Genomic DNA, 18,563 nt, shown 5'->3' with positions numbered 1-18,563 from the left:
TGATTTCTTGTTTACCCACACAGCTCCAGCCAACACTTATCAACAGATTAACTTTCACTAAAGTTTCTGTGTAATATGTTTCAAAAAAAACACTTGAAGTGCAGATTCTATTAGTTCCTGACCTTATGTTTTAAGAGGAAGAAAGTGGCTTTACACTCCATGAAATGTGTTAATGCATGGATAGAAGCCCTCTTATCCTCCTGCTTACATTAGGTCCAATCAGGAGAATGGATTATGTTTTTAATAATCTGACATTAGTCTTAAAAGTAATATTTAAGGCATTAGTCTCCATAACTAGTGCAGCGTATTCAAAGCTTTCTCTTTGTGTGTATGCGCTCACGGGTGCGTTAAAACATATGTTTATGGAACAATGCATTAGCCCAAACTGCCCAACTATATGGGGATAAATTGGGGCAGCAGATTACTGCTGACATCACTTTTTCATTTAAAGGCAGAGGGAAGATTTGATGGCCATTTTAAAACTGCTTATGGAAGGCTGGGATTAGAGGCTGTTAGAAACTGGTTTCTCTCTCTTCTCAGCCTTGGTCTCCTGGAGCTCCATGGACCTGAGGAACAGATGCTGCTTTGTAGGGTGGTGTAAGGCCAAAGCCAACAAGTGGTGGCACTGGATATTTGTCAGGGTCATCTGTTATGTATGGGGCTGGACTGCTATCCCTGCCATAGTCCCTTAGAAACTCTGCAGAGGACATCAGCAGAAACGTGGGGTCTCCAACCCAAAAACCAAACGCATTAAGAAAAAAAGGTAAGTGGTCCTTGCTGGGCTGGGAGCCGAGCTACCCTGGCACTGAACCTCACTGGATGGACCCAGGTTGGATGGGACCTGAGCAATCTGACCCAGTGATTGGCAACTCTGCTGAGTGCAGGGAGTTGGAACCAGATGATCTTTAAGGTCCCTTCCAACCCAACCATTCTGTGTTTCTGTTATTCTGTGATTCTATGAATCTATGACCTTCCGTTTGCCCACGCTGGCTGTAGGAACATTTAAGTCATCTCAAGTCCTAGCGTGCCCCGCATCTGCTAGAAAAGGCAAAAAGGAGTTGGAAGAGAAACATGGGATGTTAGGAGGAGAAAGTGCTGGAAGAGGCCATCAAAACTCAGCACAAGCTGCCAGCCCAGGGAAAATTTCTCCAGCATTTCATTGCCTTCCCTCAGGACCTCACCTTACTGCTAGGTGTAGTTTATCTAATTGCAGCTTTTAGCACTTCAGGCTCACTTTGCCTCTCTCTGCTCAATTAATCAGCCTGCCACCATCAGAAATCTTCTCCTCATGTGGTACTTACAGTCTGCGCTCAACTTACCGCCTACCCTTCTCTCTGCTAAACTGCAGATTGCTAAATGTAACAGCGGATGGGTTCGTGGGTTGGTTTTTTTTTTTTGCACCCCTACTGCTGCTTGCAGCAATTTTCTGGCCTCCCCTGTGCTGTAACAAGTCTCCTTGGGAAACCTGCCCTGAATCCAGCTCTCCAGCACTGCTGCAAAGGGACGCTGCTCCACACCTGCTATCTCTTGGGGCAAATGTACTCACTTTGCGTGGAGCTGATGCCAAAATGTTTTATTCTTCATCCTCAAAGAGTCCTCTATTTTCACACCTCCTGCTCTGAACCTCTGTGAGAGCAAGCCTCCAAATTGCAGTGAGGCCCCAGCTTTTGCTCAATGCTATCTTTGCAGCATATGTGCAGCAATGTTGTTTTGAGGCAGAAGGGCAACCCACAAGCTCTCCAGCCACTGCACCTGCCTACTTGGAATGAATTCCCAAGCTGGCGTTTGCTTGCAGCTGGTCCTGGGCTGGGAGAGCAGCTCTGAAACCCACTCACTGCATGCATGGGAGTGGAGATGGGCAGCCGCTGCTTTTGACTGCAACCAAGGGAATTTGGTTCTTCAGTTTAATTCGGTGATGGGAGAAAGTCAAGCAAGCCAAAGGAGGTGGGAGGTGGAAGATCACAGAGTCGAAACACCCTGAGTTGGAAGGGACCCATAAGGATTGAGTCCAACTCATAGGATTGTAGAAGAGAGGTGAGCCTGAGGAGTTCTTCATCCTGCCTATGGTGTCTTCCAGAGAATAACAGTTCTTCCCTTGAAGTGAAAACTATAGACAGGATTTTATGTATGTGTACAACACTTAAATGATTTTTTGAGTTTTTTTCTTGCATTTCTCCTGGTGGTCCTTCTGATCAGTCAGCTGCAACTAGCCCCAAACCAGCCTAGATAAGCTAATAGATATCTTCATGAAAGACAGAGAATGTAATATTGCTTGCTAGCTATTTTCATGAACAATCAGTAGAGATCATACTGCTTTCTGCAAAAGGTTTTTTTTGGGAAGGTCAAATTGTATGCCATTATTTCATACTTAAAAAAATGAAAAAATCCACAGGGTTACTTAAAATGAGGGGGGGGAAAGTGTAATTATCTCATATATTGCAGAAGAACTGCTTATGTTGATTGAGCTGTTGCTTGTTAGCTCATAAAACTTATCAAGTCAGCAAGCAGCAATGCCTTTGACCCCAGCAGTAATGGTCAGCCCACCTTGGGTCATGGTGTGCCAGTCCTGCTAATACCATGCACCAATATCCACACAGCAGACCCTGATGCTGTCCCCATCCCTGCAAGAGGTTTCCGCTCCTTTCACAGCACAGGTTCAGGCAGATCTGTGGAAGGCAAGAGATTTTGTCTGTGGTTACATCTTTTGCAGGATTTTGTTTTAATGTCAACAAAAAAAAAAAACAGCAAGAGCCAAATTCTGCTTTTGGTGACAGGGAATCTGGAGTGAACCAGCTAAAGGCAGTGAGGGATGGTGGACTTCTCTTAGTGTAAGCAGAAGCAGAGTTCAGTTCCAGCACTTAGCTATTTTCTGCACCAGCAACTCTGGCCTTAGACAAATGGGGTGCATTTTTCTCATTTTGGCTTGCAAAGAGCCTGAAAATCCTGGGCCATAGAAAGCAGAGAAGTCTGAGGCTTGTAAATTGTAAGCAGTGGCAACAACGAGCGCACTAACCTAAATGCAGACGTCGCAGTGGCTGCTGACCACATCACACTGCAATCACCTTTTCCTGGGCTCTGAGATGCAAGACAGGAAGAGGAGGCTATAGAAGTGCTTCCCTCTCAGTTAAATGAAGTTTTTGAAGGTCTTTTCATTCATCCTTGAAATAACAGGTCTATGAAACTCCACGGCTCCATGTCTGCCTTGGCCTTGTGATTTATGTGTTGTTTGGATGTGATTGTGAACACCCACTTGTTGTTAAAAAGGTGTTCAGGGTGAGATCTCTCTACCTCAAATCCAGGAGTAGGCAATGCCAAACTGGAAGTTTTTTGTTCTCAGTGGGACCAGACCAAATTTCCCAGTTCCCTTCCTAGAAAGCCATATCCACATGACAAATTACTAGGGCTAATGCCTTTGTTTTCCCTTCCATTTGCAGCCCCTTGAGAGTTTCCAGCACGTTCATCAATGAATATGTTCCTTGATTTATTGCCAAGCCACCATCCATCCTCAGCATCACAAGGCATGACCCTGTGGGAAAAACCTTACAAGGTTATAAGCTGATGCTCAGATGTGAGCTTGAAGCCATCTTTGGAGCATGACAGAGAGGAGACTTGGGTTCAGTTTTGTGTGTTTTAATGTGTGCTTAGGGGTGGTCTTCATTCTGATGCATTGGGATGATTGCTGCTCACCACGTCTTCTGCCTTGTGGGCTATATAGATCCTTGTGGTGACATCTCATAGCAGCAGTCCAGCAGATAAATTGAATTTGAGATCCATTGTGCAATGTCAATGCCACATGGCCATTGAGTAACTGGGAACGTGAATGGGCAAATCAGGTCTGGGTACACGCCAGGATTTAGTCTGGATTTAATGTAATCCATTTAATCTGCTTCCTAGCCTGGCCTTCTGGAGGAAATATAGATGGAGCCAAAATATCCTGATTCTGTTTTTGTGCTTCCTGACCTCTAAGGAGAACAACTGCAGGGTCTGTACAGATCAGGCAGCGAGAGGTTGGAGCATGCTCAGGAGTTTTGCAGGAGGTACGTGCACATCTGAGCTGTGGGGATGCTGCTGTCACCCACCAAGTCTCAGTTCTGTTTAAGTATGGAGTATCACAGTTCTGAGTGTTTGGACTGAAATTTCCTGGGTCAAATGCTTCTTGCCCGTTGGTGAATTCTGTAGGAGAATTTTGGAGATGGCTCAGACATTTCTGAGTAGAAGGGTAGAGAAAATGGTGGTGTTTTGCTCCTCTACTGTACAAATGTCTCTAGGATTGTTCCCCTTCGAAGCAGGGATTAAGAGGGCTGAGTCAGATCTGCTCTTAGCTGGCCAGGGAAAAGCAAACTGATGCCTTCAGACTAACAAACTCAACATTCTGTCCATGTGCTAAGCCTCCAACCCTCTCCCCTCAAAACATCTTCCATGTTCAGCATCACAGAATCATTAAGGTTGGAAAAGAACTCTAAGATCCTCAAGCCCTGCCGCAACCCACCCCACCATGCCCAGTGCCTGCATCCCTCAGTGCCACGTCTCCCTCCAGGGATGGTGACCACACCACCTCCCTGGGCAGCTGTGCCAGTGAACATCTTCCATGACAGACAAGCTAATTTTGGCCATGTCACATAGCAGTCCTGGCCAGGAACCTTAACTTAGTGGAATGAGAGGAGAAACAGTTTGTGCTATCACCTTACCATAATGAGACTAAGACAGTGACTTTAGGGGAGAATACAGATTTTTTAAGTGACTCTGGAGCTCCACCAGTTTCCAACTAGATTAAAAGACAGAACTTGAACTACCAGTAGCAGCCCTGGAGATTTGTTCAGTGCAAGAATGTAATGAAGACATGACAGGTCCAAGTAGAAGACACTGGTAAACGAAGAAAGGAGAGCGATTTTGAGGGATGCAGTTCTTGTTTTGCTTGATACTCCTCCTTTGTGCAAATACCTTGAGCTGATACATCCTTATCACAGTTCAATAAATAGGTATAAAACAGAAAGCAGTATTTTATTTACTTCACCTAAGTGAGTTCTGATGAGTTTTACTGGCAGTGAGAACACAGATGAGAAACTGAACCACGGAGATCCCTGGAACATCATCTGCTACTGCAGGACTTCAGATAGATGTTGTGTTTGGGCGCTTCTCAGGCCAGGCTGATGAGTTTGGCAGCCAAGGTACATGGCAGCAATTGATATCTGGCACATATACTTAAAAAGAAGGGGGGAAAAAAACAACCACACCTGAATGTGTTTTGTGGTGGTAAAAGGTGTTTCCAGCACACTGCACTTGCAAATACCCATCATAGAGTCAGTGAGGGGGTTGGGGGGGGATGAAGGGAATGGGGCCCTCATGTGGTGCATCAGTCACACTCACAAGAAGGTGCTCTCTGGAAAACTTCTGTGCCAACACAGTGTGCAGATCAGGCACCAGACCTGAGTCTATCAGTAAGGCATGGGGAGAAATAAATAAGTTTAAGGAAGTCAGGTGTGAAAACATAGAGCTGATTTGTCAGAGTTCTGGGAAAACCAGCCGAGACAAATGGGATCTGTGACTGCTCAGTGTGTCAGAAAATCAGCTGGAAGGCTGCAAAGAATGGTGGCACGCAGGCACTGGAGGGCTTTCGCAAGACAATAAAGCTTGTTTCATAAAGTTGCAAAATCATGGAAAACGAAAACTGCAGGGGGAAATCTCTTTAGTCTTCTTTTTTTTTTAATTTGGGGAAGAGAATAAAGTTGATTTGTGAAATAGGGAGTAAGCTATCTTATAAGTGATGGAACAGGCACATTTTTCCCTTGGATCTTAGTCCTCAACTCCCCAGTCCTCCAAACCCAGGACTGCTGAGTCTCATCCCAACCAGACAAAGAATGGAATGGTGCCACCAGCCTGGCAGTGCTGGTAGCCTAACCAGGAGAGACTTTTGTGTTTTTTCTTTTACAGGTTTTATTTGAATTGGGCACAGATTCAAAAGGCACTGTGCCACAGTGGTTGCACAGTGTGCTTACATAAAGCTCATTTGGTCAGATGTCCAAGGTGACTGCTACAAACCACCTGCATGATGCATCTGGCCACACAGGTCCCGAGGTGCACTGGGTGACCAAAGATGTCCCAGCCCATCCTTGGCTCACCTCAGTAATTCCAAACACATGCATTCATGGGATGAGCATGGTGACAGCCCCATGAATGGGATCAGAGGGATGCTTGCTTAGTTAGCATGCTGCTTCTTTCTACTGGATGTACTCTTCACCACACCCAACAATTTCAGCTCTCTGGTCTTCCCATCCTCCTCAGAGCAAGAAGTCATAAAACGCAGCTTATTCAAGCCACTTAAGAACAAACAAAAGTATCATAATCTTCCTCTTCATGCTTTGCAGGCAAGCATATATTGTTGGTAGAAATACTGCCAAACTTCTTGTTTAAATATAGAAGCAGTGCTTATTTGCACTGTTAACACTCCCCATGAGGACAAGCTTTTCTTCCATAAGGACATTGTTTACGATTAAGACAAGGGCTGACTACTTTGCCATTAAAATTCTGTGCCAGTCCAGTGCTGACAATATTGAAGCTTTGCTAAATGTGTATACATGCAAGTTCATTAAATGGATGCTGACTGTTGCTACACAAGTACAGCAGCTGAGTGCTTTCTGTATTAACCTTATCACCTGATGGGCAAAAGAAAAGGTTTAACTAAAGCTTAGGACTAATTGAACAGTATTCCAGTATTTTCTTATGTAAAACTGGTTCTGGTCTATTGTTTTTATTTATTTGCAATAACTGTGCTCATTCAAGTTTGTAATGACACTGCCATGGGTGAAGAGAATTTGCTTTAAGTATTATTCTCCCTTTTCCTATCTCCTGCCTCCTCTAAACTGTGTCTCTCAGGAGTAAATTTGCAACAGAGCCTGGTACAAAGGCAGCTCTCTAAGTACACAGCCATTTTTGGAGATATGTTCTCAAGCTGTGTTTTTAAATTACTTCAGAAGTTCCTGTTTATTTTCTCAGCCTGCCTTGGGTATTTCCTGTCAGGCTGAGCGAAGCACGAAGCAGGAGATAGGAGCACTAAGCCTCCCATGGAAAGGCAGCAGGCGTCTTACAGCAGCACCCAGCACACACACTGTGCAAACCAAGCAGCACTTTCTGTGCTTGCTTACCACTAGAGTATGCTCTCGTGCTACAAGTTCCAGCTATTTTTTTTTTTTCAATAAATCGATGTGTGTAGCACAAGCCATCTTTCCAAAGCTTTCCACTTCCCCTGGTGCTTCCTTTTTCCTAGGGAATATATATATTTATATTTTGTTATTGCTGCTGAGCCCATTCTCAGGGCTTTGAGAAAGGGCAAAGTGTTGTCTGGGGTGAGGTGACTGATTTGGGTTTGGTCGACTCTCAACTATCAGAGCACACATGAAAATAGTTGAAAACATCTTCCTGGCTCACACTATGTAGAAGGAAGGGAAAAAAAAGAGGGTATGCAATCCGTCTTCATCTTGGTCACCCCTCTGGGTTATGCCTGGTGAAGAAGTGGAAGTCAAACCTCATGAATTAATAGAGTTCTGCTTACAGGAGAAAAATGTAAATGCACTCTCCAAAGCGTTTGTGCCAACATAAAGTGGGTTTGTAATCCTGGCCTTTGAAATGGTGCTAGTTATTCAATAAGAGAAAAGCTGTTGTGAGCCTGCCCTACCATATTAGAGCGAAGTACTTTGCCACTAAAAGTTCCAGTTTCTGCATGACAAAGATATAAAACAACTTGCAGGACAATTAAAGAATAGTTTGTCCTTACCATATTATTACCAGCCATTCTTCCACATTTCGATATCCGTGTTCAAATTGCTACCACCCCCATCAATATAATTGTAATCAGTCACAGTTTGCATTGTCTCTGGGTGCCTTTTCCAAGTTAAATACAAAGAAAGAAAAATAGGGCAAAGAAAAAAGCCACGCTTTGGATAAAGAGCCTCGCCACCAGCCTGCTTTCACACATAGACTGCACACTTTGCTGCTAACATTACATTTTAGCAGCCCCAACGGGTGCAGGAACAATGACCCCTCTCATTACCATAGTGACAATGGCTGGTGGAAGATTGCAACGTATCTTTTTCTTCTCCCCAATGAACCTCAGCCAATAACGCTAAGAACCTGCCAGCAAGTGGAGTGCATTAGAGCTTGCTTGGTCACCACAGAGCCCAGCAGTTGTGTTCTGATGGAAAGCAGCCATGCGCGCCGGCCTCTCTCTGCCGGCAGCATTACCCTGAGCTACCAGATTAACTTCTAGGTGGGTCACGCTGCTGTTTTCTAGCAATCTCATAGCATCATTGAATCATTCAGGTTGGAAAAGACCTCCAAAATCCCCAAGTCCAACTCCAACCCATCCTCACCAACTATGTCCCTCAGTGCCACATCTCCACTGTTCTTGAACAGGGACAGTGACCCCATCACACCCTGGGCAGCTGTGCCACTGCATCACTGCTCTACCTGAGAAGGAATGCTTCCTAATATCCAACCTGAACCTCCCCTGGCACAATGTGAGGCCATCACCTTTTGTCCTATCACTGTTACACAGGAGAAAAAACCAAATCATCACAATCTCCTGTCAGGGAGCTGGAGAGAGCAGTGAGGGCTCCCCTGAGCCTCCTCTTCTCTTCACTGACCCACGCAGCTCCCTCAGCCGTGTGCTCAGAGCCCTCCCAGCTCCGTTCCCCTCCCTGAACACACTCCAGGGCCTCAGTGTCCTGGTAGTGGAGGGCCCTACACTGAACACAGCACCTGAGGTGTGGCCTCACAGTGCTGAGTACAGAGGATGCCACTGGCCTCCTGTGCCACCTGGGCACATTGCTGGCTCGCATTCAGACAGCTTTCGGCCAACATCCCCAGCTCCATTCCTTCCTCACAGCCTTCCAGCCAATCTGCCCCAAGCCTGTAGCACTGCCTGGGGTTGCTGTGGCCACAGAGCAGAACCCGGCACTTGGTCCTATTGAACTTCGTCCCATTGCTCTGAGCCCATCAATGCAGCCTGCCCAGGTCTCTGTGCAGGGCCATCTATGCACCATCACCTTGAAACCCGCCTCCCAATAGAGACTTGCCCGATTCTACTCAAGCCATAAACCTTTATTGTTTTTGTCTATAGACTCTTCACACAGAGCCAAGCTGGCTTCTCACTCTGGTTTTACACCAGTTTGAAGAGGAAGCGCTCACTGAGCTTGTATTTAAAACTTAAAGGCCGGTGTTGGCGCAGTGGCAGCACATAGAGGCTCTGCCCCTGCACGGCCCCGTGCTCAGGTCTGGCTCTACGACCTGGGCAGCCCGCCCCGATCGCACCGGTTTCGCTGAGCTCTGCCCGCCCTTCCCGCGCTGTGGTCCCGCGCTGTGGTCCCGCCCTGCAGCGCGCCTTGCGCGGCTCCTCCGCCCCGCCTTCCCGGCTGTACCAAGTCCTTTGGGGGGGTGGTGATGCAGAACGAGTGCTCGAGGCCTTGCTGCGTCGCTTTACCATTTAGACGGTATCCTTTCGTTCTCTATCCCTATATAATTAACGACGGCACTCAGGAGGCTGTTTGGAGGGAGAAGAGGGGAAGGAAAGCATGACGAATCGCTCCCTTCCCCCCCCAGTTGGCTCTGCAGTGGTGCGTTCCACCCGAAACCGGAAGCGGCCGCACATGGGCGCGGGGAGCGGGAGTGATGTGGCCGCTGCGGCCGCTGCCGGGGCTGTGTGTGCTGCTGTTGCGGCCGTGTATGTGGGCACCCTGCCGCCCGGCCTGCCCGGCGGGGACGCGGGTAACGTACCCAGCACCCACCGCGGGGCAGGGACCGGGGCCGGGGGGCCGCGCTTGGGTCGGACCGGGGGTTGGCTTTGGGATGGTGGCACCGGAGGGAGGTCCGATCTGTGTGGTTGTTGTCACCCCCGTAGGGATGTTTGCCCTGTAGGGGCTGGTGCGTTCCTGCCCCACAACAGTGCCTCTTGCCGTATAGATGCCATGCGTCGCAGGCATCCTGTGGGGTCTTGTGTATCGCAGTTATCCTATAAGGGTCATTGGTCTCAGGCTGGAAGAGACCTTAAAGATCACTTAGTTCCATGCTGTGTGGGGGCTGATCATCCTATAGGAGTGCCACAGTGTACTGGAGTTATCTAGAAGGATTGCTCACCCGATATGGGCTGGTGTGTTACTGCCATCCCATAGGAATGCTCATCCTATAGAGGCTGTTGCACTGCTGTCACCCAATAAAGATGTTCATCTTAAGGGGCTGTTGCTTACAGTCCCCTGTTACAGTATAGTGCTGCTAACCCACAGGGCTTGGGGCCCTGCAGCCATCCTATCCAACCAGGGGTTCATCTCTGGGGCTCAGCGCATCATAGCCACCTCCTGGGCTTCATCAGCTCCATGGGATCCAGTTGCCCTGCAGTGCTCAGAAATCTCTGCCTTGCAGCTGTCTGACAGTTTGTGTCTTGCTTTACTGGCCTGAGCAGAAGGAAGAAAGTTCCCCTGTTGGCTTCTGCAGTTGTGTGAATTGAGTGTCATTTTGTGTAAAACACACAAACAAACTACTTAGTTTCTGCATGTGGTTGTGGTTGTGGTTGGGATGTTTTAGGAACTCTGATGTTTTGGTCACAGAACAAGAACACTGATGTGCTTTCCTTCTGTTGTATGGCAAAGAAGAGTTGAATGAGTGTTAAACTCCAGCCAAACTCTGGTTTCAGATCCATACCATACATTAAAAAAAATGGGATATTCAAGTAAGGGCTTTTGGGCTTGCAGATTGTGGGGTTTTATGTTTTCACAGCTCGTACATTCAGATGGATCTGATTGCACTTTGGTGTTATTCATCTCCCTGCACCCCTGTGTGAGATCAGAGGGACTCTTGTGCTGTGAGCTGCCAAGTGTTAAAAGAATTTATTTCTAAATGTTTTCTAAATTTATTTCTAAATGTTTTCTTGCATCCTACAGTCCACAGGTGAGGTGTGTGAGGCTAGCTCCAAAGCTTTTAGAAGGGTTTAGCTCCACTTCATATACAGTGATCAATAGGTATGCAGCTACTGTTGTTTTTCCACGGAAGCACTCCCTCATGGTAAATGAACACATGTTGAAGCATGCAGTGCCTTCACTTGGAGCTGTTAGCTCTGATCTAAACCCCACTAGCATGGGTTTTAGTTGTGCCTGAGCTTGTGTTTTGCCTCAGCATGTGGGTAACCAGTGCAGACACACAGGAGCGCAGGCCAGACCCACCCTTCCCTGCCCCATCACCTTCCTCCCCTTCTTCCCCTGTTTTTTTCTGTTTTCTTCCAAACCTGCTGCTTGGATTGAATGCATTCACCAGAGCTGAACACCGAATCGCTAAGATTGGGAAAGACCACTAAGATCATCTAGTCCAACCATCAGAGACAGCCTCATCCCAGCTGCCTTTTTGGGCTTTTCCCTGCCAGCAGCCACACCACCAAATGGTAAAATGGCTTTTTGGGGTTGTTCCCTTCATTTCTCATGGAGAACAGCCTGCTGCAGCCCTGACTGTGGTCTCTGGGAGCTCTGTGTGGTGTTGCTGAACTCGATGGGCTCACACCTGTGCCATCAAAATTGCTGAAGCTACCTGTGTGAGTAAAGAGGTGCTTAAGGATTTGCTGTATCTGCTTTGAGGCAGGGAGCCTATTCTTATTCTTTTTAAGTCATCTGTATATTTTTAATTGTTCCTGAAGCTTGCAGTAATCCTGGAGTATAAAAGGCAATCGATGTTTTCATTGGCAGCTTTCTTGTGTTACTTAGCGTTACAAGAAAGAAACAAGAGAATGAGTTTTAGAGCTCATTGGGATACATCCACAGATGTTAAAACTGCTTAAAAAGGGATCAAATAAACTCAAGTCCAAAAAAAAAAAAAAAAAAAAAAAAGTTCATTCTGATGTTTCAGACACTGGTTCCAACCCCTGCTGGAGATAAATCAGTTTTCAGGCATTGCCTGACTGCCTTTACTGGGGTTGGGACCTTTGCTGGCTTTGTGGCTGTGCTGCTTTGGAGTTGCTTCTATGCATGGTGCAAACTGACATCACCACAACGCATGGGAGCTCAGTGAGTGCAGTTTTGAGTTGGATATGAGGAAATACTTCTTCTCAAAAAGGGTGGTCTGATGATCAACCTGTCCACCATACCCACTGCCCCGTGTCCCTCAGTGCCACGTCTCCACAGTTCTTAACACCTGTGGGGATGGTGATCCCCCTGCTCCCTGGGCAGCTGTGCCACTGCATCGCTTCTCTTTTGGAGAAGTTTATCCTGCAGCACCCTTCATTTTGCATTTCTGCCATCCAGCGATGGGATGGAGCTGCCTCAAACTTGGCACTTCCAAGACAGCAGTAAGATGAGGTTCTGTTTCCAAAAACGGCAATTTGAGGAGAGGGGAGAGGAAAATTTCTCTTGGGCGTAGCTGGGATAGCAAATGTTGCATGATGATTCAGTGAAATAGCATAGAAATGGCATAGAATCATGTGGAACTGATATAGGGAGAGCACTGCCCATGGCAGGGGGTTGGCATGGATGATCTCTACGGCCTCTTCCAACCCAAACCTATGCTATTTCATAGAATCATGTAGAAATAATATCTTATAGAAACATCACGTAGAAATATCATAGAATTGCATAAAATTATCACAGAACCACGTCGAAAATCATAGAATCAATGCCTCAAGTGTCGTAATATTTAATTTTGTTGCCTCGTTGGTGAGCCCATGGTGCTCATGTGCACAGGCTGGATTTAATGCATGCAGTTCAACAGCACTGCAGCTCCAAGTGCTCTAAAAGTGCCAAAGATTCTCTGCTGCTGTGCTAACGTGGATGGTTCTGTGACAGTCATTCACCCCAGCATCGACTACAAATGCAATGCAAAATCTTGGTGCTGTTGTGTAACAGGAGCAGCCGCTGAGCGCATAACCCTGACAGGTAAAGGGGTTGCTAGCAAAGCTGCAGGGATTGCTTTAGCACTGAGGTTGCAGATTTGCAAGCAGAGTGATTGCATTTAACCCCCTTTGAAACACAAGCCATGTGTTCTGTTTGCTTGCTTATTGCTGTGGTTTTTTTTTTTTAATGAGAAACACCCAATTTGTTAAGAGGCAGCACAACGTAAGCACTGAGAGTTGTCGAATCCATGGGTTTTAAATTAAAAATACACTGATGCATGCAGATGTCTGCAGCTGGGATGTCTGAGGCCGCGCTGTAACCGAGCACACCTATGCTTTCCCTTATCTGTTCATAAAAGTCGTGCGGAAACATACAAAAGATATTTTGTGCCATGACATCAGAGGGAGAAAATATTCTTAGAAAATTTCATGCTGTTAAATCTCTACAGATTTACAGTTTTATCCAGTCAAATTAATGCAAAACCCCAATGCAAGCATTTGGATTTTGAAAACTTTGGAGGAGTGTCATTTCCTAATAGTAATTATTGGTTTTACATTATTTTTTCACAGGGGAGCTGATCACAGCCGCATATGAGCTTGGAGTAAGTATTAGTTTTATTGTTTAATCAATGCTCTCATTAACAGTTTTAGGAATTAAGGAAGTTTAATTAAGCATGGAGTAAAGTAGATTAATTTATTTTCAAACCACAGTTTTTACTAACTTATAAGTACAGCACGCGACAATTTACTTCAAGTTTTAAATCCAATTAAACTAAATTATAAAGCAAAGGCTTTACTGTATATACAGTAGCTGGCTTATTATCAACCCAAATTTTGTATAAGCTGGGGAGAATAAAATAAATCGGGTTAACAATTTTAATAAGTTTTATTATTTAATAAACTTTATTATGGTGCATGATCCCTTTAGGCAAGACCTTAGGACTGTCAGCGCGGTGGTAATCCGATAGCAGTGTGGTCTTTCAACTTGCTACCCAATAAAATAGTTGAGAATCTGCTTTAAAAAAAAAAAACAACAACAACAAAAAAAAGCCCCAGCCTTTTGAATGACCCTAATATACTGTGAACCCAAACAACAAGCAGTTTAAGGCGTGATAATGCGACGTGTCACCTCTTTTCTCCGCCGCTCATTAACGCGGGTGACGCCTGCCGCCAAATCCACTAAGGGGGAAAACATTTGCGGAGTGCAAAATTGGCACCAAACCTAAAAGCATTCAGCAGAGGGGGGAAAAAAAAAACAGCTGGGATGCCGGGGCACCAGGATGCCGGGGTACCGGGATACCTGGTACCGAGGTGCTGGGTGCTGGGATGCGGTGCTTGGATTGGGAAGCTGCAGTCCTCTTGCTGAGCCCATCCCTCTGTCTGCAGGTTGCCCATCCGCCCGGCTACCCGCTGTTCACGCTGCTGGCTGGGCTGGCCATGAGGCTGCTGCCCAGCGGGGCCGCTGCGGGCCGTGTCAACCTGCTGTGTGCTGTGCTGGGAGCTGCGGCAGCCGCGCTGCTCTTCTACACCGTGCTCAGGTACGGGGCTGAGCCCTCCCGACCGGCAGCTCCTGGCTGGGATTAGTTCCTCGGGGTGAAAGGAGTAGTGGTTTAATCTGAATTTGACCTTCTTTCTTGCACAAAAGCTTGCTCTCTCTGTATTATTATTTTTTTTTAATAGTAATGATAAGAAAAAGTATGCCCTTTCCCTTGACAAAGAGGTGACAGGCTGTTGGGGCTCATTATCGCAAATCAGCGAGCGCTCTAACTAAGCAGAACTAATGAAGTTTGTCGTTCTTGGAAGATGCAGATGGTCAGTTTGAATTAACAAGATGAGCTTCACCTGTGGCTAAAGCAAGAGCTGGGTTTAATCACAGCTCCCAGCAGAGGCAGCTACCTGTGTCCCTTACCCACGATCGTCCCTGCATCCCACACCCTGCCCATGGGAGGTGTGCGGTCCTGGGATGCGCTCGCCCCGACCGCCTTTGATGTGCGAGTTCTCTCTGCACTTAACCTCTGCCTGACCCAGATTGGAGAGGATTACCGCAACCCCGACAAACAATTTCTAATGTTCTTTGACGGGGAAAATAGGGCACGTTTCTAGGCTGCGGATGGCAGTGAAATCTGAAATGGTATCAGGGCTGGGGATGCAGTCCTCAAGCACCCTGTTTTGTCCTTTGATTTTTTTTTTGAGAAAAGCTGTTTTCTAACCCAGCTCACAGCACCCTGCCACTCCTGGGAAGCCTCAGAATATGAGCAGGAATAAATGGGACCGGATCCTATGCAGCTCTAAAACATGGGTGGGAGCAAAAACTGTCTGTGGTTCTGTCAGGGTGCTGTGCTGTGTCTTATGGAGTAGGATTGATTTCAGTGTTGGGTCAGATGTGTGATTGAGTCAGTGCCTTTTTATGTAGCATCCTGCATCGTAATGTGTGTTTGCTGAGGGTTGCCCTCCTGCGTGAGCCCATTTTCCAGTTACATTAAGAAGTCCTGCGTGGAACTGCTCAATATTTTAGACTATGGAATCATAGGATATCCTAAGTTAGAAGAGAGCCGTAAGGATCACCAAGTCTGAATTCTTTAAGCATTGAATTCTACTTTTAATATTTTTAATTACGGTTGCTGCAATTATTGTAGAGATCTGCCCTGCTTTACAGTTCTAACTCAAATATGACTGTTCCCCGCATACCCCTTTTGTGTGTATGAAGGGATGCTGTCATTGCTTCAGAGAAGCTGGAATGCAAAGGGGGAATGATGAGTGAAGTTTAGGAATTTCCTTTCTGCTTCTAGAGGTTTTAATCATGTTGTTGTTGTTTAACTGGGATAGGAAGGGGTTGCATCTGTCAAATGTGAAACTCGCATCGAGGAACGGAAAACCTAGAAGTGGGAGATGGTGGAAACTATCAGAGCTTGTGGAAAATTATTTCATAGATGTAAGGCAGTGAGTGACAGAATCAATTATTCAGCCTTGCGATGATTGATTTTTGTAAGGTGCTGTGGGTCACTTTTATTTACAAATTACAATGTCGTGGTTTTCCCTGTAAGCACCTTAAAATCGATTATTATTTCTTAAGGTAAAAAAAAAAGTTCCTTCTCTCTTGCCACCTGCTTAAACCAAATAGAAGTCTTTCCGAAAGCGTTTGCTTGGCAGCGTCTGCTCCAAAGCCTCCGATGTCTGCGTGTTTTGTTTTGAACTGGGATTGTGTGTCTTCACAAAAGCTTTAAACCAGGCTATCAAATCCTGCTGCATTTTTGTGTTTTAATTAAAATTGAGCTGACGGGGTGACCCCTGAAAGCCCTTCGGTACCAGAGGAAAAGCGAGCGGCCGCTCCTTCTGCCGTGCGAGCGCTGGGGACGTTAATATGAAAATATGTAGATGTTAGGAATACAAATAATTGATGAAGTACACATCCTTTGGGAGCAGCACGGTTCAAGTGGCAAATCTCTCTCGTCAAACAATAGACACCCTTCAGAAAGGAGGAAGCCATCTCTATGGTAATGGGGCTCACAGTGCCCTATTGATTGAGTGGAAGAAGACATTATACAATGTCACTTGGGCTGTTACAATTTCATTTGTCGTCTGACCTGAACTTAACCTCTAAAACCTTTCTTTTCTCCCCGCGAACCCACCAGCCTGGCGTGGTGCAGTTTGCCATCGCGCGGGGCGGGGAGGGGATCGCTCTGCGTTTCCCAGCCTCTGCCTACAGTACATCTGTTCCTTTTAGATCATCCTCTCCTTTTTTGTCGGAGAAGGCATTTCCCGACTTCATCCACCGCCGGGTCGGGGTAATTTCTTTCCCTGCTTAACGCAAGGGTTACGATTTGGCATTATTTAGGGCGCCGCAGTGCGCGTAGGATTAGGACCAAACCGTGCTCGGTCCGTTCATAATTTAACCAGATTTCTCCTCTCTCAGGTGCTCGCTGGCGGGATGCTCTGCAGGGCGATAGGAAGCAGCTCAGCCTTCTGATTGATTCATTGCTAAACGCAGAGATATGCCTCTCCCAACAAAGTTGCATCGGACCGGGCGGATGCAAAAAGCCCTTTTGTCAGTAATCCAGACTATTGCTGAATGAGCGTTTTGCTCCTTTGAATTACTTATCAAATATGTTTTTCCCCTCCGCGCAGTCTTAAGGAATCGCTTGTAATTATGGTAAAATGGCATTTACAAAGAATTTTCTTCGACTGCTTGTAACTGATGCAAATAATTCATCTTTGCTTTGAAAGACGGGGGAGCAGCATTATGTTTTTAGGACGCGGCAAGTGCGACTCTACGATTGTTTCCTTAAACAAATATTTATTTGTTTTACTGTGGGAGGCAAAGCATAGCAAGTTGACAAAGTAAACCAATTATGTTCTTATAATATGATTGCCAAAGTGTAATTTTCTGCACAGATGATGCGTTCTTTGCATTCTCTGTTATGAATAGAAATAGTGCCCTTTTCGTTGCTCTAAGTGCATTTTTCCTACCTTCCATAACGTGGCTGTTTTGCTCTGTGCAGACATACGAAGCTGAACTATTGCAGATGCAATTGCAGAATAGAAGGTGTCCTTTCCACAGGAGTTCTTGCAATCATGTTGCACGCGAGCATTTGAAAAGGAGAAAAATGTTGCATTGAGCTGAGCAGCTTACTGCTCTTCGGCTGGTGTTCTGCGTATTGCATTAGTTTTGGGACTTCTATTTATACATATTAGGAGAATATTATACCTATATATATATGGACTTTTATACACATAAGAAAAATGTATATGTACACAGACTTCTATTTATACATATAGGAATATATATATATATGCACATATATGTGTGTATAATAGACAGATGTGTCCCCCACCACTCTGCCAAGCAACAAGCTGTGGCTATGCATGAAGACTGAAGCCCGTTGCTTTCCCCATGCTGACAGTGAGGACTGTTGGTGATGTGCACAGGGTATGGTAGAGGTGTTCTAAACTTGTTGTTCCGGCCCCTTTGAGATTCCTTGCTCCAGTGATGCTCCTGTGGGAAGGACCCATTGATGGACAAGGTGTATGGGAGGATGTGGCCTTTTCCAGAGGATGCTTATAGCTAAATGGAGGAAAAACAGAGTGTGGAAGACCCCCAAAATTGACATGTGCTCAAAAAATATGTTTACTGCGTGTATTGAGTGGGAAGATGCATCCTTTGGGTGTGCAAAGTGATGGGACTCCCAGCAGCCTGACTCTTATTTTGGGCAGGATATAAGAGCATCCTCGTGCTTCAGGCTTCAGATGTTTCAGGAAGGGGATTGTGGAGGGGGATTTGGATGCAGAGTGAGGGAGAAGAGCATGCTCCGGCAGCCATCGCTGCCCCATTGACTGTAGGCATGAGAAAAAGAGAACACCAAGCTTCACAGAGCGAGAAATCATCTATTAGGGCACATGTAGATATTCCAGATTACAGATTATTTTAGAGTATTGCCATTGTAGCCAAATACAGGTTCAAAAGCACACGTAACAAGTAAGTATTAGAGCAAAGAGAAGAATGGAAAATACTTCAGTGTTGATTTGCTTCTAGGAGTCTACCTACTGTGACCTCTGACTAATTGATCACATATATATTTTTTTCCCCTGTGTAGCCATAATAAAGCGGCGTTGAGTTCGCTGTGAAGACGTGAGCAAATCTGTTCATTTGCATTCAGTTCTAAAGTACGCATGTTAGGCTGAAATAAGTGCTTCGTTTGGAAGGGAG

General features: G+C 45.9%; 1 protein-coding gene across 1 annotated transcript in view; it reads left to right on the top strand.

The window, feature by feature from the left end:
* Positions 1-9,641: 9,641 nt before the first annotated feature.
* TMEM260 (transmembrane protein 260) overlaps positions 9,642-18,563 on the top strand; it is a 29,253-nt gene continuing 20,331 nt past the window's right edge. Inside the window, exons 1-3 of the mRNA XM_042814516.1 lie at positions 9,642-9,759; positions 13,430-13,461; positions 14,246-14,397. Coding sequence (XP_042670450.1) covers positions 9,642-9,759; positions 13,430-13,461; positions 14,246-14,397 — 302 coding nt within the window. The remainder of the gene's footprint in view (positions 9,760-13,429; positions 13,462-14,245; positions 14,398-18,563) is intronic.

Source organism: Centrocercus urophasianus, unplaced genomic scaffold (genome assembly GCF_019232065.1).
Source record: "Centrocercus urophasianus isolate 14NV4802_14NV808 unplaced genomic scaffold, USGS_Curo_1.0 seq_14, whole genome shotgun sequence".
Classification (NCBI taxonomy): domain Eukaryota; kingdom Metazoa; phylum Chordata; class Aves; order Galliformes; family Phasianidae; genus Centrocercus; species Centrocercus urophasianus.
The sequence above is the reverse complement of the archived record's forward strand: the minus strand, read 5'-3'. Positions and strand labels throughout refer to the sequence as shown.